The sequence below is a fragment of the Mytilus californianus genome, unplaced genomic scaffold (genome assembly GCF_021869535.1).
Source record: "Mytilus californianus isolate M0D057914Y unplaced genomic scaffold, xbMytCali1.0.p SCAF_10, whole genome shotgun sequence".
NCBI classification, from domain to species: Eukaryota; Metazoa; Mollusca; class Bivalvia; order Mytilida; family Mytilidae; genus Mytilus; species Mytilus californianus.
Window position 1 is genome coordinate 73,787,320 of NW_026262582.1, and position 22,892 is coordinate 73,810,211.

The window sequence follows — 22,892 nt, forward strand, 5'->3', positions numbered from 1 at the left end:
GTATAAGCTTAATGTATATAGTGCTTTCTGTATATAGGGAAGCGTTTTTATTATGGCTGAAGACCTTATAGTGACATGTAGTTATACAGTGTTCTGGAAAATTGGCAGTCCCCACCACCAAATATCTGGTAGGTCAGCCAATATTGAGTGAAGTAATGGTCCTGATGTCCAACTAAAAGTTTAAAGTGGTATTTCTTTATAGGCTGTCCTGTATTTAGTGAAGTTTTTAATTTAAAGGTACTATTATTTCAATATTTGATATTCAACCATATAACTATTGTGCAAATTGGCCTAATCTTTTTCATAGACCAAAGGACATAGAAATTTACAATCATAGGTCACCGTACAGCCTTCAACAATGAGCAAAACCCAACCCTCATAGTCAGCTATAAGAGACCCGAAAGGACAAAAGTAAACAATTTAAACAAGAAAGCTTACGGCTTGATTTATGTACAAAACAATGAACAAACAAAAAAATGATATACAGCAACAACCGACAACCACTGAATTACAGACTCCTGACTTGGGACAGGCACATACAGAATGTGGCGGGGTTAAACTAGTTTGATGACGCCAAACCCTCCCCCTCACCTGGGATAGTGGTTTTGCAGTACAGTATAAGAAAAATACCCATATGTATGGAGATAATTGAAAGCCAGAATTTAACTGCAAATACAGGATCACCAGATTTGTAGTCTTGGTGATATGAATAACCACCATAATAAACAAGATTTTGAGAACGCTGAGCTTAATTTTTAACTTTGGTCTTTTGTTTGATAGTTGTTTCCTCAGCAATCATAATATTACCCCTTACTTTTGTATTGCAATCAGAAGGTAAATATTGTGGTAGGAATTAATTTTTCAGGTTTGTAGTTTAAGGATTTACCTCTTGTTGTAGTGCTAGGAGTAGTTCTTGGTAGTCTTGGTCGTGGAACCCCTATCCACACATAATATACACATATAGACAATACAATACAATACATTAACAGACAAGCATACATAGTGTTACATATAAAGCAATGATTAGCAACGGATAATTATACTACATAGCTTTTGACATGGAAACCAAGAGAGGGGGTAGAGTCAGCTGAAACTTTAGCCAGTCACAATCTTTACATGCATGTCCTAAACCAGGACCCTATAGTCCAGAGGTAGTCTTTAGGTGCCAAATGAATTTTCTTAAATTAATGATATAAAAGTTATTTTGCTAATTGTAGATCCTATACGTTTTAAGTTCAATACTTTTCCTTTGGTCTTTTGGTGAATACTTTAACTTCTATATTGCAATTGCAAGGTAAATATTGTGGTTCAACATCATTTTTCAAGTTTTGAGATTGTTGATTAACCTGTAGTTGTAGTGTGTGATTTTTCTTAGTCGCTTTATCAGTAACCTCATCCCACACAGAATATACACATACAGACAGAACAAAAGGAAGGATATATATTGAAACACACAAAGCAATGATTAATAAATGACAATGTATTATAGCTTTTGATATGTAAAGGCCAAGAAAAAATTGTGTTGTTTTTCAGGTTATCAAACTATACTTGCAATCATTCATTATTAATATTATGGTTGGGATTTACCTCTTGTTGTAGTGCTAGGAGTAGTTCTTGGTGGTCTTGGTCGTGGAACCCCTATCCACACAGAATATATTCATATAGACAATACAATACAATACATTTACAGAAAAGCATATATATTGATATATATAAAGCAATGATTATTAAATGACAATATACTACATAGCTTTTGACATGGAGACCAAGTGAGGGGGTGATGAGCCAGCTGAATCATGTTTTGGCCAGTCACAATATTTACATGCATATCCCAAGCCAGGAGTCTGTAGTCCAGTGGTAGTCTGTGGGTGCAACATAATTTTTTCTTTTAAATCATTGATATTAGCTAAAAGTATGTATTGCTTCTTTGGAAGGGTGGGATCGGCTCCTGCAGTTCCTATAGTTTTTAAATTTCATACTTTTCTTTTAGTCTTTTAGAAGAAAGTTGTTTCACTGGCAATCATACTATAATTTCTTACTTTATCATTTCAATCGCAAGGTCAATATTGTGGTTGGACTTCCATTTTTCAGGTTTCTAGTTTGATGAATTACCAGTAGTGTTTGTGGTGAGAGTGGTATTTCTTGGTTGCTCTTTTAGTAATCCTATCCCACACAGAATATACACATATAGACAGAACACATGAAAGAATATATATATTGATACATACAAAGCAATGATTTGACATGAAAAGGCCATGTGTAAAAAAGTTAATGCTTTTCAAGTTCAAAAACTTGAAAATGGTTTACTGGCAATCATCCATAAGGATTTGGTTTATGCTATCAAACGTTTCTAGCTTAGTGATTTACCTGTAGTTGTTGTAGGGCTAGGAGTAGTTCTTGGTCGTCTTGTTGGTAAATCCCCTGTCCACACAGAATATACACATATAGACAGAACAATGCAATGATCAACAGACAGCATATATATTGAAACATAAAAAGCACAGCATGATTATAATAAATGACAATATGTAATCCAACTCTTGACATAAAGAGTAAAAATATATCATGTAAACATTTATATTGGTTACAATCTCCTTATTTGTAGAGGGTGGTAAAGGGAAAGGTTCATTATTCACTGTGTTTCGTGAAATCGGTAAAAAGATCAACGTGCAAGAAATTTTTAATTGTTGGTTCATCGTGAAATGGCAATTTTATTTCGCGTTCTTCCGTGTAGATACCCCCCTTTACGCAACTCTTTGTATATAAATAAAATATTTATGTTGTTATTGGATCTAATAGTAAATTGTTTTACATGTCATATAATGAATAAGATATCATGATGGTAATAAAGAGTCAAAGGACAGATTTCAAATTTAGCAAAAGCATAAAAGACAAACATGAGACACCAATGCATACACATTTAAATTTAAGACATAGCAGCATGAACACCACAAAAAGTGGCAGCAAGGAGGCTTCACTTATGGCACCTGCTGCTTACAACATACAAACATACATTCTAATGCAACATAAGTTTGTAACGTTCATTTTGATTGGATAACATCACCAATTTTCATGGCATTAATTCACAATTGATACGAAATGTATGCGCAAGCGTAGACGACGTATGACAGATTCTCAATGTATGATTTGATGTTGTTTTTCTGTCAGTTTCATTAGAATGGAGATAACTGTATTGTATTTTAAGCTCCGACGGCATCAATTGGTGATTTGATGGTGGCAAATACCAGTAAACTTAATTTGCCACCATCAAATCACCAATTGATGCCATCTAAGGCTTAAAATACAACACAGTTATCTCCTAATTGGCAACTATTTTGAAGTAGCAATAGAAAAAGAAATTGTGGATCTCATATCAAAATCTGATTGTAATGTTTGCAAGTATATAATCGCCAAAAAAACTTAAAAAAATTACCTTGGATTCTTAACCAATAACAGCAAGAATATATAAATTAATACAATATACTTATATGATGAGCAAGTATGCATATATATATATAACAAATAAGCTGCCCACTTAATTAGTAGAAAGTTTCTTTTTAGTTATATGGAATTTAATATATGATAAAATAAATAAGTTTTATGCTTTTGTCAATTGTTTTTGTAAATGGATGGGGTAGTGGCAATTTATATAGCTGAAGACAAATTAAAGTACATCTCAGCTCATGCAGATTTCTACCTGTGCAGCCCACTTCTGCCAGCTCAACATAATAATAAATTTATTTAAGAATATTTCAATCAATAGGTAATACTTTAATTTTCCTATGTATTTCATAAGGTTCAATTCTTATTATGAAAAAGAAATGACATATTCAATGTAGAGACTAGGTACATGGGACTTTCTAGAAAATTTGCACTCACTGTGCAAAATTTTCATGAGTAATCTTCCCTGATTTATTAAGAACATTTAAATCAAAAGCTTAAGGATGTACTTAGGTGAAATTAAAAATATCTAGAATTTAAAATTGATACTATAAGTCAGAAGAGCATTAGTTAAGGAACGAAATAAGCTAAAAAAATATTGATAGGTTATGGAGCTCCTTTTCGAGATATTTACTTTTTTTAAAATTGCAGGAAAAGGCTGACTCTGACTTTTACCTTATATTTGCACTGGTATTATTTGGGTCTCAAATCGAAAGAACAGAAATCTAGAATCTGCTTAAATTTTGGTAAATGACCTATTATGAGCTATATTGAAGTCTTATATGAAAAGGAAAATGGGTGTTATGGGGTAATTTTTTTACCCTGTATCGAAGGGAAAAAACCAAGGAGTCCAAAACATCTGACAAAAATTCCAAAACCTGACCTAAGTACATCCTTAACCTAATTTTCCTATGTATTTTATAAGGTTCAATTCTTATGATGAAAAAAAGAAATTGTATGTCCAATCTAAAAAATAAGCACAGGGAAACTTGTAGAAGGTTTGCCCTCACAGTGCTTTCTCTACTGTGTACAAGTGGAAATGACCAAATCTACTGAGTAGTCTCCCCCGATATTTTTTAAAATCCTAAATCTACGTTTTTACATACCTGGACATATTGATGAGAATATTTTCTGGTCAAGACCTTTCAATTCATCAAAGCTCTTGACATTGAATGTATTATCTTTAGCTGGTACAGAAGCCATAGCATTCAACTCCCTTACATCAGACAAACCAATACCAATGGCATAGATTTGAATTCCCTCATCTCTTGCTTTCTCTGCTTCAGGTATTGTCCTTCGTGAATTGATATTGGAAACACCATCAGTGATAATTATACCGATGTTCTTCACATCTGATCTATCCCCATTTCCTACAGTGAACATATCGGCTCGCATCGAACGGATAGCATCGGCTGTATTTGTGCTACCATATATATAATTGATTTTGTCAATAGCATTAAATACATCATTTTTGGTTCTATAATCTTTCAACTGGAAATGTACCGAGACTGCTGTACTATAACTGACCACTCCAACGCGTACATTTCCATTATCGATATCAGAGTTAGCCAGGAGATCTTTGGTGAATTGTAGCATCTTGTCGTAATTTCCTTCTCCCACACTGGTGGAGGAATCCAGGATTATAACTAAGTCAACCTTAGCCAGACCACATCCTGTTAAAAGATAAAATCTATTTATTTATGCAATTGTACTACATTTACAGTTATTGTACTTATATAATGTGGACCATTATTATTTGTAGAAGACCAGTTTTTGTGCATTTCATTGGTATCTTCAAGTGAGCAACAAAAATACAAATTTTCTATAAGTTTAAATTGTGTACAGACTTTAACAAAACCACGAAATCAAATATCTATGAAAAAATACAATTTGTTCCTCAATCCACGAAAAATAAATGAATCCACAGTATACCATTGCTAATATTTTTAACTTGGATCTTCTTCGTAATAGGATCTTCTCTGTAATACTTGTACAAAATTACAAAATTATCTACATGACAAAAATTTGCCATGATGTTGGGTAGAAAAAGCTAAAGGTATAAAAAAAGTTGGTTTACAAAGTTAACTAAGAAGCTTAGTATTTTTACCACATCTTTTTATTTTCATATCTTCTTATGTAATTTTTCAAAAACACGTTCACATTTCAAATCTTTCACTTTTTCCAACTATCTTACTGCTAAACAGAAATGAAAAATGAAGAAACAGAAAACAGAAAACAGAAATAACAATATGCATACTTGTTCACTTTTTGTTCAATACACTTCTATTCTAGTACAAAAACTTCAAACAAGAAATAACTTACCCTCAGTTGTTGGAAATATGTTGATTGGGACAGCAGTAGTAACTGCAGAAGAAAGAGAATTATTAAAGTTATAAAATGTAATATATAATTTGGCCAATTTCTATGGTTTTTCATTCTAGTCATTACTTTATTTCATTTTACTCTGAATGATTTTAATGTTTATTATAAAATATGTAGTCAATTTGCAGCAAATAACAGTACATACTATATAAACAACTAGAAAATTGAACATTTACAAAAATAATAACCCTATTGACTTAATTTAAGTAAAAGTTATTTTCCTTTGGCCAACATTTCTTAGGTCACTGTGCACATGTTTCTTTGTAAATCAATTAAAAAAACAACTTATTATAATGGCCGTTAGACTTCTCTTCTGAACAATTTTTAATTGAACTGTTTTTATTTGATTAGTCAAAATAAATGTTTTCAAAAATAAACAAAACAAACTTTTCATAATTTATCTTCCCATTTTTTCATCTTAAACCTGGGACATAATATTTTTAGTAAGTTATCCTCTTCTAAGCTCAAAATGAAAAGCTGAAAAGAACCTCTATGTTATATAATTACTCAAGAGCAATAACAGAAAATATCATGCAAACTGTTAGAAATGTTTTTCCTCATATCAACTCCTCTAATTCTGCCATCAAAAAGAAACTAGATATCATTGAGATGGGAGCCAACTCTGTGGGCCCCGCTGTGAATAATGTGTGGTAAAAAATTTGTATCTTTATCATTGGATATGGGGTTGTCAATTGAAACCGAAGTTTATGACCTTGACCTGTGACCTCGGAAGTTGTACATAAATTATGACACACCCTCTGGTGTTGGTTTATATACATGTCAAGTATAAACATTAAAATCATAACGGTTCTCAAGATATAGACCGGACACGATCTTTACCATAGGACATAGAGTTGTCAACTAAAACCAAAGTTTTTGACCTTGACCTTTGACCTAGGAAGTTGTACATACATTATGACACACCCTCTGGTGTTGGTTAATATACATTTCAAGTATAAACTTTGAAATCATAACGGTTCTCTAGATGTAGAGCGGACACCATCTTTACCATAGGACATGGGGTTGTCAACTAAAACCAAAGTTTTTGACCTTGACCTTTGACCTAGGAAGTTGTACATACATTATGACACACCCTCTGGTGTTGGTTAATATACATGTTAAGTATAAACTTTGAAATCATAACAGTTCTCTAGATATAGAGTGGGCACAATTTGTTAAGGACGGACGGACAGACTGATCACTATAGGTCGTGCGCCATTCGGCGGGGCCCTAATTATTGTCAAAACACACACACACACAATATCAAACCAATGTTCTTTATTATTTAATCATTTTGAAGACAATAAACCTGCATGCAACACATGTTTTATTAAAGAAGTCTAATGCCAATATATTTCTAACTGTATAGGACCTCACTGGACGAAAGGTTCAAGAAGTTCACCTTCAGTGAACACTACCCTGTCAATACTGAAGTTGTGAGAAATTCCAACCCTTCTTGTTGTATAGTGCATTCAACTATGATCTCAATTGACAAGGATTGCTGGTTACATCTTCAAAAATTGAAGATCAAAAGAAGAGTTGCGCTAGGAGCTAAATTTAATTTAGAAAACAGAAGTACTACAAAATCAAGGTATTTTTTTTGCAAATATAATCTACAAGACTTTTTAATCAGTGTTCTCCCCAGAAATTTCGGACAGCATCACATTTGGTGTAAAAAAAAATAAATAGTATTTTTTTCAATGTCATTTGTCACGTTATAAAGGTGTTGTCTTTCCTTTTTGTAATATACCTGTTAATCTATGTATATGTTATACGTGTGCAAATGTGTCTATGTCTAGTGTTCTCACTTCTAGAAGTGACTTCTCTTTTTGAAACTGATAGGAAGAAGTGGTGAGACTCAAAATAGAAGTGCTTGTTCGTTCGCGACACCAAAATGTTTGGTTTTTACAATAATGTAAAGGGCCATATTCTATTCATATAATTATTCTACATATTGTTCAATTCATACCTGAGATTACGATAAAAGTAACAGTTGTTCCAGTTTATGTCTTAAATATTCATGTATAGTTACTTTAAGTTTGAGCAAAGTTTATATTTGTACGATCTTTGAAAATTATGAATGTTCAGTGATTTGATGGTTGAACATGTTGAAAGATAGCATAATTCCAATTTTTCTACATAGGTTTTTCCATGAATTCAAAACTGCATTTATTGTGATGTCCTTGGTTGGAAACTACCTGTTTTCAATTTTGTTTTACCTCAAGTTTAAAACAGAGACATAAATGGAAATCTTAATCCAAAAGTCTAAAATTCAATAAAAACTTAGGTAAAATAGGCTCATACAATGTCCCTTAAATGGTTCAAAACAGAAAACTAGAACATAGCATTGTCAAACAAAAAACCATACCACTAAAACATTTTTCTCAAACAGAAATACAAACCTCTCTCTGGTCTAGGTGTTACTTTTGTTGTAGTAAGAGCAGCAGCAGTAGACCTGCCTATGTGATAACATATAGACAAAAAACAAGACATTAGACAACAAACACATAATATATTTACACCATAGTATACCCACCATAGCTCTTTACCCAAAATCTCAATTCTAGAATCACCAGTCTTACTTTAATAGCAATTTAATACAGGGTTTTTGCTTGCTTGCAAGGAAGTAGTACAGGTTCACAGCAAGACCAGGAATTTTTTTATTTGTTGTTTTCAGGATTTTTTATGGGAAAAAATTGGGTCGGTCGGGTCGAAAAAAAAAATACCTTACATGTTGCTTTTTATCAACTTTTAGAAAACTTCTGAACAACAAACTTCAAGCACAAAAACATGTGAAATATATAAACTTTTCACCATGGCAAAAATAACACTACCATCTCAGTCACAAATGAAGTAGACCTGACCTGTTCACCTTAAAGACGAAGATATCGGTTTCATCCTTTTTCAGGCAATCCCGTTTTAAATCCAAATTGGTTTTTAAAATAGGGTTCGTTCTGCATAATTATTTGTGCAAACAACATTGTGTTTGCTATGGTCAGCAGGAATAAAAAAAGCATTAAATGTCAATTTTTCTAAAAAAAAAATTCTGAAAATCAAAAATATTGGGTCGGCAGACCCGTAAATCAACAAATTAAAAACCCTGGCCAAATGAACAGACAGAAATTTATATTTATATCAAATATGTGCAAGGGTCGATTTAAGCACTAGCTAATAATTTTTAGGTGGGCAAGTGAAAGCTATTTAAATCCTGGCCAAATGGACCAGTAAATTTAGAATTAGATTTTGTAGTACTACATAAAGAGCAGGCACATTTTAGATGGACATTAAGATATTCACTTCGACTGGCTGTACTGGCCAGCTTAATGTCAGTTCTGATATATATGAACCCTTCTTTTTGGTTTATAAAATATTCTTAACTATTCATGACATCTTTTGATTTTGCTTCTAACAAACTTGTAATTAATCTTCATATAGTTACAGACAGTGTTTAATAGTTAGGTTATTCTGATTAAAATCAGATCTTTAACTTTGCACTACATAATTTGTGTAAAACAAATGAAGCACAGCAAAGTAAAAGATCTGATTTCAATAAGAATATATATAGGTCAATCTGTCAACATTAGGCCTAAATATCAATTAGTGAACACAGTAATGCAACAGGCATTCTGGGGAATAAAATTCAAGGGTTAGCTTTCTTTACATATTTCCAATACTTGAAATGTTTGTTTACATATCATTTTTTTTACTTCTATTAACTTGATATACTAATAAGGAGATAAGGTATAAACACAGTGTACTAATACTACTTCCAAGAAGGGAAAATTAATTAAGTGTCAGACTCTGGTGTCCAGAAATGAGTTCCTTGACAGAGCTTTATATATCTATAAAATTCATTAAACCTAATAAGCATCTTTGGAATATTCATATTATAAAAAAGCTCATCTAAAAATTTTCCAGATTTAAATAGCTAAAACAAATGGTGTGCTATTGTTACTGTTTATGTTATGTACTCTACTAAGTAACTCTAGTGTAATACAGTATTGGACTCCTAGGATAATTGACCAGGGGTAGTAGTCCAATAATCCATGAACTACAATAGATATCACTACACTCTAAAAAAAAAAATCAGATTTGTTTATTAATCTTAATTAAATACTGTTTAACAAGTAGATGTAAGAACAACCAAACAGTATAACAATATAGTTACCTAAAATAGAAATTATTCCTTAAATTGCAATGAAATAAAAATTTTGGGGGAGGAGACAATCTATCTTACTGAACACTGAGGAAGGATGCTTATTAGGTTGAATTGTCATAGCAAGGCCACAATGAAAAAAATGTTAGTTTCCCTTTCTTATGAAATATGCAGAATCAAAACATTGTCAACAAAAAAATGTCTTAGACAGAAAGCAGAATCGATATTGTGATTAGGACAAATTTCTATGATCATATCCAATTTCAAAAAATTGCCAGATCAGATTCAAATTTTAAAACAAATTTTAGCTCTTATTTTCATTTGGTTGATTTGATACCTGACAGTCTTAAGCTTAAACATATTAAAAGTATTTATATAACTCAAAATTTAAAAAAAAATATAAAATTTATAAAAAACCTCAAAATTTTCTCCTTCTAAGGGTCTTAAAACGAAAGTGGAAACCAAACTTAATTTTCATTATGTACTCACTGCTCACATGTATATATATATAATACGTGTAATATATACACCATTTGCCAACATAAATATAAAAGGTGTTAATTATTTTAATGTAGATAATTTTACATATATGTTGACTGTTAATTTTATAAATGTCCTGCAGATATATAGGATACATATAAACATTAAAAGCCCTTGCACCATTATCACTGTATTTGCATCATGATGTTAAAAAATACCATGGAAATTTCCTAATCCTTTGATATGTGTTAAGGGTTTCATGACCACCCCTAATTTTTGGGCACTAACCTAACGTTTTTATGATGATTTCTAATTAAAACTTTTCACCAACATATAAATTACAAATATCATCAAAATACAGAAGTGATTAAAACATGTAAAACATAATCTATTTGATAAAAAAAATGCAAATGCCAGAGTCTTCCAGTAAAGATGTTTGTTTAATACATAAACCAGACTTAGTGAAAATAAAATATTTTTTAAGATTTAATCTAAAAATATTCGACTAAACAATCCTTTAATTTAAAGGAAGGAACCTTAAACAAGGATCTGGATTGGTGATCTTCATTTCTGTATTCTTCAATTTTTTACGCAATTTTTCTCTATTCTCTCTTTTTTTTTGCCAAATATTCTCTATTCTTTATATTTATGAACCCAATTATTCTCCATTCTTTAATTATTTTTGCCTATCATTCTCTATTCTGTATTTTTTTTTTGCCCTTTATTCTCTATTCTGTAAATCACATCCAAACCCTCTTAAACACATACATTTTGTAATTGATGATCACCATAAATACATTGTATTCTTAGCTATTTGTTCTAAAATATGACCACGAGTTTACAGTTGTCCATAATTTATTATCAATTACCAAAAATGTCAAAGTTATGATTAAAGTGATGATTATGTACAACAAATATTTCTTCTAGTTTAGCTTGAAAACTAATGTTGACAATACCATCACATTTGCTGATCTAAGTCAGTTAATAATAATAGTCTTTCAATGGTATTTTTTAATAAGGTGAATGATTTATTAAAATAATGTATGATGTTATAGTGAAGTGCAATAATATTGTGAATTTAGTGTCTAACACAAAATACCTAAAATCAACTTCTACCTACCTGGGCAAATTGAGGAGAAAATCTTCTGATCGAGTCCACGTAATTCATCAAAACTCTGTACATTAAAGCTGTTCTCCTCATGTGGTGGTGTGGCTATAGCAAAGACCTCTTTAGTGTCTGTCAACCCAATACCAATAGAGTAAATATGAATTCCTTTTCTTCTAGCCTCCTCAGCTTCGGGAATGGTCCTTCTAGAGTTTATATTAGACACACCATCAGTCACAATTATACCAATGTTGGGAGCATCTGAACGATCTGCTGATGTACCAAACATTTTTGAAGCCATTGTTTCAATAGCATCAGCAGTGTTGGTACTGCCGTACGCATATTTAATTCCATCAATTGCATTTCTGATATCTGCAGTTGTTGTATGGGCACCAATCTGGAACTCTATCTTGACACTGGTACTGTAACTTAAGATTCCAGCATGGACATTGCCAGAGTCGATATCAGCATTGGCCAAGAAATCTTTACAGAACTCTAGCATCTTTTTAAAATTATCCTCTCCCACACTTGTAGAAGCATCCAATACAATCACCAAATCAGTCTTAGACAGGCCACAATCTGTTTTGGAAAGACAAAATTAAACTGTCTAGACATGTCCTTTTATGCAAAAATATATATGTATTATACATACACATATCTTGAAAATTTAGAATCACAATTAATCTTAATCATTATAAAATTATTTCCAAATTTTGGTTTTAAAAAAGAATTATGTCACAAAAGATGTAAAAACCAAATTTTTTTTATGGACATTATTATAAGTTATTACAGAAAAGGGTGAATAAAAAAATAGCCCTTAATTATTATGCGAAAATGCTTGGCCAAAAAAGGGGTCAGAGTTTTGTCCAAAATGGTGATTAACCCAAGCTGTTCTTAATGATTTCTTGGCCGATGTTTTGTATATAGACCAGTGGGTTCAGCAGGAAGTAACTTAATCACATAAGGGAAAACAATCTGTGGCAAAAATATTACTAATCCCATCAAATAACAGAACACATATGGTTAGGGTAATGTGTTTAAAATTATGTCATTCTTGTTAATAAAAGATATATTTCCATGCAAATTTAGTTGTACATACAATAGCCAAATTAACAGTACATGGAGTTCATTGATATTGCCATTGTTATGTGATTTATCAAATAATGTGTTTTCGGAACCCAGTTGCTGTTCCATGAAAACATGAAAGGAATCCACAGAAGGTTACAATATAAGAATTTGTAGATGATAGCTATACAAGACATAGTTACCCTTCATATTAACCTATTATGTCTGTTCACGGTGCTCACACAATTTTGTCAATATAACAGCAGTCAAACAAGTAGAAGGTTTAGCTAGCTATAAAACCCGATTTAACCAACCATTTCCTTTAGAAAATGCCTGTACCAAATCAGAATTATGGCAAAACAGTGGTTCCATTGGCTGATAGAGCCAAGCATTTGGCTTTGTCAGGTTTTATGGACTTCCCCCTTTTAAATTTATGTTGGAGTTTGGCCATTTTGTTGATACATTTTTCATACTTCTATGTTATACACAAAATGTTTTTGTGTGAATACACAAAATGTTTTTGTGTGAATACACAAAATGTTTTTGTGTAAATCACCCATATTCATCATGTAACAAAAAATTCCCAATTAGAAGCGAATTTTTAAATGAATCACACTGTATAATCTGGTCATTGCGATAGTTTGAATATATGTATTGTTGAAGACCTACCATGACATCATTTCTATTTTGTTTAATATGTGTTGATGGGTTGCTTTTCTTACAGATGATTATCCAACATATTACATTCAGAAAAGCCTAAAAAAAAACTGTAAATCTTTTTAACTACCTTCTCTGGGTTCCTCACATGTTTAATGAATAACCTTATCTACATAAATTATTTATACCTCAAACCTTATCAATTGTTAATACTTAAATACATGTAAGCATTGAAGAGGTAAACTGTCAACAAAGTAAGCAATGTATCAAAAAACTATTGAATTTTGGGCTTAAATTCTAAAAATCTCAGTGGACCTATAATTCAGGAATATTTTCCAATTTTCATGCCAAAAACTTCAAATTTACAACTTTTTTTTTTCATTTTGAGACAAGTTTTAACAGCAGCACTGAATAGCTGCAAGATCAACAACCAGAGAAATAAAATTATTATTTTTTTCTTAATTATTGAATCATCCTTGTTCAAAATATTAATTGAAAGATTTTCAACATTTTAGTATCAATTCCATTCTTAAATATAACAATAAGGAGATGTGGTATGATTGCCAAAGAGACAACTCTCCACCAGATACAAAGTGATGTAGAAGTTACCAACTATAGGTCACCCTACATCCTTCAACAAGTTGGTTTAGAATGACTCTTTTCTGCGTACACAGCATTGAAGAAAAATATACAAAGGAACATACTAATTGGATACTTCACTTGACAAATTTACCTCTTCAAGTATATTTACTTAAAAATTATTTTATATAGCTGTATATCATTCACTTTGTTTAGTTACAACACACAAGAGTGATTTTCCTTTGAATCTAACAAGAAAGATCTTTCATTTTTATTCCTTTTGCTTTAGAAGTCAATCTGTTAGAAATATTTCATTTGTGAAAACAAATCGCAACCAAACAATAATGGCACATCAAATATATCTCGTCTTTCTATTATTATATCTCTAATTTAGAGTTCCAAAAATAATCTAACTTGCAATTATCTCTGTAGTAATTTTTTTTTATTATTTGGGGTTTGCCTCATTTTTCAAATTTTGTTGTTGCCAAATTTGGAAATAAAGAGCAATTAAACATGTTCAAAGACATAATTCACAAAATGTGTTCGGTCAAGCAAACATCATTATAAAATGTGAAAATTAGCTTCAAGGAGTACATTATTTTTTTTACTTGAAAATATTTTTTTTTAAAAACACAAGAAAATTGTGTTTAAATTCATAGGAAAATCACTGATCATTATCCTACCTGAAGCTGGAGTTGTAGTGTCTGTCAAAATTCACATCAAAGTTAACATATATGTTTCTAATGCCAGATAAATTTGGAAAACACATCAGATCTTAGTTACCTGGAGGAGTTGTCTTACTTGACTAAATTAACTAATGGATACAGTACATAGTTTTCTCCCCTTAACACTTGAAAAGGAAATTTTGTAGACAAATCAAATGCAATATTACAAAATTATTGAAATTGTTAAGATCCTTAAAATATTTAATACAACTAAAGACATTTCTATACAGTGAATTCATGACTTTTCATGGATACTTATTTGTTATGTATTCATTTCTTGGTGTTAGGTAGTCAAAAAGATATCAAACATGAAATTATGAATATTGGTATCCACACATCAAAATTAATCCAGAGTTGACTTTGACAACACATGTAAAAAAAACATACAAAAGACATAATACAGAAACGCAGAAAAATAAAAAGACATAACGAAATAAAAAGACATAACACAATATGGTAGCTTCCTTCTTTTTTTCTTTTCTTCTGTCTTTCATCCTCCTATTCCGTGAATAGCCAGAAAACACAGATTATCTACAGCTAAAATGGTTAGTGTACAGAAATATACATATTAAAACAAATATGGGTACAAAACATAAAGCAAAACACTTGCAATCTGTAATTACAGTAACCATTCATTTCAGATGGGTTTTTGAAGTGTTTTAGCAATGTGTTTGCATGAAGGAAGTACAACTGCTCCCCTCCAGAGCATCTTTGTTTCTTTAAATCTTTAGTTTTCTTTGTGATACTCGTGGTGGTATTGGTCTTTTGTTTGCTTTTTTTCCTTTTTTTAATTGGGCAATGTTTTGTCAGTCCATCCTAAATATAATGATTATCACTATGGTATATTCAAATTTTTCTCTTGCATTGATGCAGTCAAAATTCAGGAATCTGAATTCTTTAGACAAGCAAGATAGAACTTTATAAGTTATTTTCTTTTTCATCTTTTTTTTTCATTCTTGTTTCTTTTTCACTTATTTCTTACAAAAACATCAAAGTATCCTTTCAGTCCTTGTGAACTATCTTCTCTGTAGTGATTGTGTTTTATTCTTTGGTGCATTACATGCCTTTCACTTTATTGAAGTTTGTTTTAGACTAAACTTATCGGATGAACTTTTTATGTGGCAATAAAATGTCTGTTTATTAAAGTAAACATTCAAATATTAATGTCCTATTCGTGGAATCTGTATCATGCATTCTTTACACAATCAGCTACTATAACACTATAGCTTATATAGATTCTTTCATATTTCTATCTGCACTTCTTATGGATAGTCCCTATTCTTAAACCTAAAATTTTACAAAAAAGCTAAACTCTTCTTTTTCAAAATACAGCATGTTCAATATTTATTTTGAAAAAAATGAGTTCAGCTTTTGATATCACTATCTTAAATAAATTTGAGCTTGAAGAGTCGTCATGTCCAATCTAAATGGTGGATATAGGAGAAATTTTGTCCAAATCCCATGTGGATGAGAAGAAAATGGCAATATCCACCTGTTGTGTATAAACTAACTGTGTCAGCATTTGTTTTTTTTTTAAACAATTGTCTTCATGTTTTGATAAATACTTTAGCATCTTTAAAATACTGACCTCTCAGTCTTGGTCTTGGTCTCATTGGAGGAGCTACCTGAGGTACTGCAATTATAAACAATTTATATATTATTTCGAAGTGTTCAGGCCTTTTCAATTAAAATGTGAATACAAAGGTCCAAAGGTCATTTTGAGTATTCCTGCATTACAATCTATTCTTGGAATAAAAATTTCATGAAACTTAATCTCCATATTAGTCAACCACACCTTCTGAAAATGATAAATACTGGGAAAAAGTATATTGCTCATTCCCAGTCAAGATTTTGAGTACCAAAAAAAATTGAAATTCGGGGGTTTGATGGGAGAAGATTGCTCCAACTAAATGAAAGTAAAGGCTCTTAAGAGCCTGTGTCGCTCACCTGTATCTACTATGATTTTGGAAATCATGTTAAATACAGTTAAAATCATAATAAATAGTATTAAGATACCTAATAATGATTGAGGCCAAGTTTGGTTAAATTTGGCCCAGTAGTTAAATCAAAAGCAGGACATCCAATTGTAGTCTTATAATAGTTACTGAAGACCCCTTATCATTATTCAAATTAGTTTTCAAGTTGTGACCATTTTTGAAATTGTTTTTTTAAATTTTCCCTTCGACTTCTATAGTAAACCCCTATGTTCTATGTTTAGCCATGGCGGCCATGTTGGTTGGATGGCAGGGACTGAGGTCATCAGTTACATTTTTCAATGAAGACACCCTATTGAAAATTGTGGCTAAGTATAATTCTATTTGGCCCAGTAGATTAAGTGAAGATTTTTGTATAAGATTACAAAAATTTACGAAAATTGTTAAAAATTTACTATAAAGTGCAATTACTCCTTAAGGGGTCAATTGACAATTTTGGTCATATTGACTTATTTGTAGATCGTACTTTGCTGAACATCATTGTGGTTTACAGTTTATCTCTATCTATAATAATATTTAAGGTAATAACCAAAAACTACAAAATTTCCTTAAAGTTACCAATTCAGTGGCAGCAACCCAACCCTGGGTTGTCTCATTCGTCTGAAAATTTCGAGGCAGATATATCTAAACCGGGTGAACATTTTTACACCACATCAGATTTGCTCTATATCCTTTAGTTTCAGTTTAAGCCAAAAACTGCATTTTATCCCTATGTTCTATTTTTAGCCATGTTGGCCATGTTGATTGGCAGGCAAGGTCATTGGATATATTTTTTCAAACTAAATACCCTAATGATGATTGTGGCCAATTTTGGTTGAATTTGTCTCAGTAGTTTCAGTGGAGAAGATTTTTGTAAAAATTTACGAAAAATAGTTAAAAATTGACTATAAAGGGCAATAACTCCTTAAGGTGTCAAGTGACAATTGTGGTCATGTTGACTTATTTGTATATCTTACTTTGCTGAACATTATTGCTATTTACAGTTTATCTCTATCTATAATAATATTCAAGATAATTATCTAAAACTGCAAAATTTCCTTTAAATTACCAATTCAGGGGCAGCAACTCAACAACGGGTTGTCTGATTTGTCTGAAAATTTCAGGGCAGATAGATCTTAACCTAATGAATATTTTAACCCCCATGTCAGATTTGCTCTTAATGCTTTAGTGTCAGATATAAGCCAAAAACTGCATTTTACCCCTATGTTCTATTTTTAGCCATGTCAGCCATGTTGGTTGGCTGGAAACATTTTTTAAACTAAATACCTTAATGATGATTGTGGCCAAGTTTGGTTACAATTGGCCCAATACTTTCAGAGGAGAAGATTTTTGTAAAAGTTAACAACGGAAGACGAAGGACGACGAAAGCCAAGTGATGAGAAAAGCTCACTTGGCCCAGAGGGCCTAGTGAGCTAAAAAAAGGTAATGAAAAATATAGAAGTTTTCTTTAATTTATACAATATATTTAAATGAAAAACATATGGTTTGAAACATTTGAAGAACTTTTTACTATGGACATCTGTGCAATCAATAGATGTACCACTACTTAGAATTAAAACTTACAGCCTTTGACAGCATCTTCTATCTTAACAGGAACATCTTGCAATTCTCTCTCATCTCCAACAACATACTGGAATGTGTCGAGTGGATGTGAAGAGGTCTCATCCAATTCAGTTCTGTCGTTAATGCCAACACCAACAACGTAAATTCCAATCCCATCATCCTCCGCTCGTTCAGCAGCAGCCCAAGCTTCGTTAGTGTCATCACTTCTTTCATTGCCGGTCAGCAATAATATATAATTACGGGCAAAGTCACGATCACCCTTATCGTTTTTAAACATCCTCTTTCTGACTACATCAAAAGCTCCGGCCACATTAGTTGTTCCACCAGCCTTGTACTGAACATTGTCAACAGCATTCAACACATCCTGTTTTGTTCCATAATCTTTCAAATTGAACTGCACATCAGCATTAGAATCAAACCGTACCAGGCCTAACCGATATTCGTCGTCATCAAGACTAATTTGGTTGACAAAGCTCTTGGCATAATTTTTCATCCATCCATCAAACTGATCTTGTTGGACTGATGAATCCATTGCAATAACAATGTCATAACCACTGGGAAGTGGCACTGCAGTTGTCGCTCCTGAAATGTAAGGTAAAAACAATTACAACTATGTCATAACAATAGGGAGGTGATACTGCAGTTGTTCATACTGAAATACACAGAATTAATCGTTACAACATCAATGTCATAACCATTGGAAGGTGGTGCTGTGATTGGCTTGCCTGAAATACCAGGAATAATACAGCTAACAAAGGCACAAATAACAAAAGTAAACAATTATTATCTTAACATGAAGACAGTATGCAGAAACATTAGTTATTTAAATTCAGAAATTTTTTCAATGTTTTCATAAGATAGGTTAAGCACAATTAAACACTCAAATTTTGAATTTTGACATCATTACTTGTGAATAGTATTTCCTGAAATCTCAATAATAAGTAATGGTCTGTTGAACAAAAATCCCAATTATAAACACACAAAAAATTCTGACCTTATTGAAAATTACCTTAATCAAGTGTACAATGTAGTTTATGATGATTACTGATTTATAATGAAAATAATTCATTTAACCTGCGACAGATGTTAGACAAAAATTCAAAAAGGTTTTGTTTCAAATACCTAATTGATCTTCAAAAAATGTTGTGACTAAAACTTTTTATGTTATTGGGAATCAACTTTTATCTTGAAACCAACAGGAAAATAACCCTTCCACATATTGTTCCTGACTGAAGTCTTCAAAGTGCAGTTGTTACCCTTATCAACTTCTGTTGCTATATAAAAAAAAACATATATTTATTACAAAAATTGGTGGAGAATGGAAAAGATATTTTCAAAGTCAACCCATGGACTTTTCTAAAGACAATAAATATTTATTACAATTGTTTGTTAGATATTCCATTGGTGAAAAATAAAAGGCTATTTACACTGTGCAAGTTTTCTCATTTAAAAATCCTACAAACCAACTTTAATGGAAAATGAGAGTCATGTGTGGAAAAAAAACATACTTCTAAGGATTGTCTAATGCCTGTAATAATTAATAAAGTGTAGGAGTGGAATATAAAAACAAACCTGGACAGAAAGCTTGGAAGACTTGGTCACTCAAAACTGCCAATTCATCAAAGCTTTGTACATTGAAGCTGTTTTCTGAGGCTGGTTCAGAGGCCATGGCATCCAACTCCCGGGTGTCCCTTAAACCAATACCAACAGCATATATATGAATTCCTGCAGCACGAGCCTGCTCTGCTTCAGGAATGGTTCTTCTTGAGTTTATATTTGACACACCATCAGTTAATATAAGTACTACATTAGGCACACCATCGCGATCTCCATTGGCAGCCGTGAACATTTCTGAACGCACTGTTCTCAAACCATCAGCAGTGTTTGTACTTCCATATCTATATGGAATGGCATCTATAGCTTCCATTATGTCTTGTGAGGAGCTGTAGTCATTCATCTGGAATTCAACATGGACACCAGTACTGTAGGACACAATTCCTGCACGAATATTGCCTGAATCCAAATCAGCATTCTTTAAGAAATCCTTACAGAAATTCTTCATTTTCTGGTAATTGTCATCACCAACACTGGTAGAGGAGTCCAATATGATCACAATATCAACTTTAGCCTGACCACAAGCTATGTAAAAAAAAATCAAAGAATAAAACATTTTTTATCTCACTTTGTTTTTTTTTCTTAAATTAATGTATAGAATTTAATTTCTTAAATAAAAGGAGGTAACAATATATTCTGGCTTCTTCCTTATATTCATAAATGTGATTTTTTTTTTTAAATCTGTCTTATATCTCATTAATATTTGTCTTCATCGAAAATACATAAATTTAAAAAAGGTCAAGGTCATCTTCCATGGTAAAGGGTAAATTGTCTTGAAGTAATGCAACCATGTGCCAAATATCATACCTGTATGTCAAAGGTTAAAACAAAAATGTTCTGGACAACAAAATGTCTAAAAAATCTAATATTTTCATTCTGATGATAAGAAACAGAACATCTTATTATAATTCACCATCTTACAAAAATCGTATTCAATTTTGAAAAATAAAAAGTTTTTGCACAGACAGCCCAACAAGGTTATACGAGAACAAAAAGAAGACATAAGTTGAACTTATGATACCAAACTATAAGTGTAAGGTTAACAAGGAGTTGTCCTTGTTCTGAAAGAAACTAACGGACTTTAACACATCCAAAAAAATGAAAAAATGAAGTTATTCAGAGTTTGACAAAAATGTTTGTTGTGAATTCTTAGATTCAGGAAAAAAAAACTTTTTGACCTGCGTCATTAAAAAAATTAGGTCAGTTTGTATATTTTACAATAAAAAATGTTAAATACTTACGCTTTGCAGTTGCAGGAATAGTGATTGGCACTGAAAAAACAATGAGATCAATATAATAAAAGCTTTACCACAATAATATAATCAATAAAATTAAGAAGGCACAAATTGTTATGTTAATCATATCCCAACTCGTAATTCAAAGTACTTGCAAATGGAAAGTAAAAGTCTGATGGATACAAAAAGTCCTCACATATTATATTGTAACTTATCATTCAAACCTGATAACCAAAAATGATGTCATTCTGTTCATCAACCTGGGAGGAATGTGAGACAAAAATTTTGAAGTTAATCAACCTATTGAAAAATTTAAAGTATCTGACAGATCTGCCAAAAAAGCCCAAATCTTATGACTAAAAAATAAGTCATGGTCTGATGACCCTTGTCAAAAATACATGTACACCTTAGATATATTCTATAGACTGAATATAGTTGATTGAATGCTTAATGTTGTTGAGTAAATAGTTGACATTCCACTTACAACAACTCATACTATTCTAAATATTGAAACAAACAGAAGGACAGATATGAACCATTAAATCCTTCTCTTTTTTTATTTGGGCAGTGATTAAAAAAATAGAATAACCATTTTAAGATCATCAAACTTACAAAGATTCATAAATCTTAACAAGGTTCCATTATGTAAATATTTTGTAACAATTCATTAATTTTAAAACAAAGCTTTGATAGTCTCATTTGAATCTATTCAAAAATTATCTGGACTTAATAGCAATCTTAATCCTTCATTAGGTATGAGCTCTTAATTTCGTCACTAAAGATCTTAAAGATACTGTCAAGAACAGCAGTTATTTACGTTTATATGTTTTTTTTTATATATTTATGTATTTTATGACAATGGCGCCTAATGTGCATTCTTCATCTTTCTTCTTATAGGATACACAGTTATGTTACCATAGAAGAAGGAATCACTCATTACTGATATCATACTCACAAAGTACTCTGAGAGAAGTCTGTTGACTTTGTCCAGTTCCAACAGGATTATCAGCAAAACATTGATACATTCCTGTATCTGAAGTATCCAAATTTGTGATAGTCAGAGATGGTGAGCTGGGAGAGACACGAGAGTAACGAGAGGACCTGGTGTCAACATCAACCATCTCTCCTCTGTCCTCTCTCCTCCAGTAGACAGTCGTTTCAGGTGGATTAGCCACAACGTCACATTCAAGAGTAACCTCTCTACCCAAATCTCTGCTGTATTCTCTCCTTGGAACTGTCACAACAGGAACAGCTATAAAAAACATATCCATATCTTAATAAATCAATTTACTATGGCTCATTTATATACTCAAGGGGAATTACCTTCATAAGAATACTATCAAAACTGAGACATTTAAGAATGCATTATATTCAGTATCAAAACTTTTGTCCACATCTCATAAATGTTTAATCTCATAAATGTTTAATCACAGTATTGATTTTCAACTTTAACTCTTGTACAATTTTTGGGCCTTGGTGGCTACACTAACCTCCAGTTACATCAACATCACCATTAGTACTGGATCCAACACCAGCAGCATTCTCTGCAGTACAAACATATGTACCTTCATCTTGAAAGTTTGCACTGTTTATTGTAAGAGAGGGCACACGTACTGTAGAACCACTGTATTTTCTACCATCTACTACAACTGGTGTCCTTGAATCACCTTGGACACGATACCATGTGACCTCCTTGACAGGTATGTCAGAACTTACTGTACACTGTATTGTCACAGGTCCTCCATAAAGTACAGTGCTTCTGTATGGTTTAATATCTACATCAGGTTTCACTACAAGAGAAAACATGTTGAACTGTAATGATACAATAATGATGCCCCTACTTTAAGTATTTGGTAAACTGTTAATGAGCAAAAAGTGTAACAATAATTCACATGG

General features: G+C 31.8%; 1 protein-coding gene across 12 annotated transcripts in view; it reads right to left on the bottom strand.

Moving 5' to 3' along the window:
• Positions 1–22,892, bottom strand: part of LOC127718513 (uncharacterized) — a 150,120-nt gene that overhangs the window by 42,102 nt on the left and 85,126 nt on the right. For all 12 annotated transcript variants that reach the window (XM_052224571.1, XM_052224576.1, XM_052224569.1 and 9 more), the window contains 14 exons: positions 22,487–22,786; positions 21,952–22,248; positions 21,003–21,032; positions 19,720–20,286; positions 18,148–18,729; positions 16,179–16,223; positions 14,549–14,569; positions 11,580–12,143; positions 8,226–8,282; positions 5,764–5,805; positions 4,548–5,114; positions 2,368–2,421; positions 1,588–1,638; positions 887–937 (listed from right to left, as the gene is read on the bottom strand). In XM_052224571.1, coding sequence (XP_052080531.1) covers positions 887–937; positions 1,588–1,638; positions 2,368–2,421; positions 4,548–5,114; positions 5,764–5,805; positions 8,226–8,282; positions 11,580–12,143; positions 14,549–14,569; positions 16,179–16,223; positions 18,148–18,729; positions 19,720–20,286; positions 21,003–21,032; positions 21,952–22,248; positions 22,487–22,786 — 3,228 coding nt within the window. The remainder of the gene's footprint in view (positions 1–886; positions 938–1,587; positions 1,639–2,367; positions 2,422–4,547; positions 5,115–5,763; positions 5,806–8,225; positions 8,283–11,579; positions 12,144–14,548; positions 14,570–16,178; positions 16,224–18,147; positions 18,730–19,719; positions 20,287–21,002; positions 21,033–21,951; positions 22,249–22,486; positions 22,787–22,892) is intronic.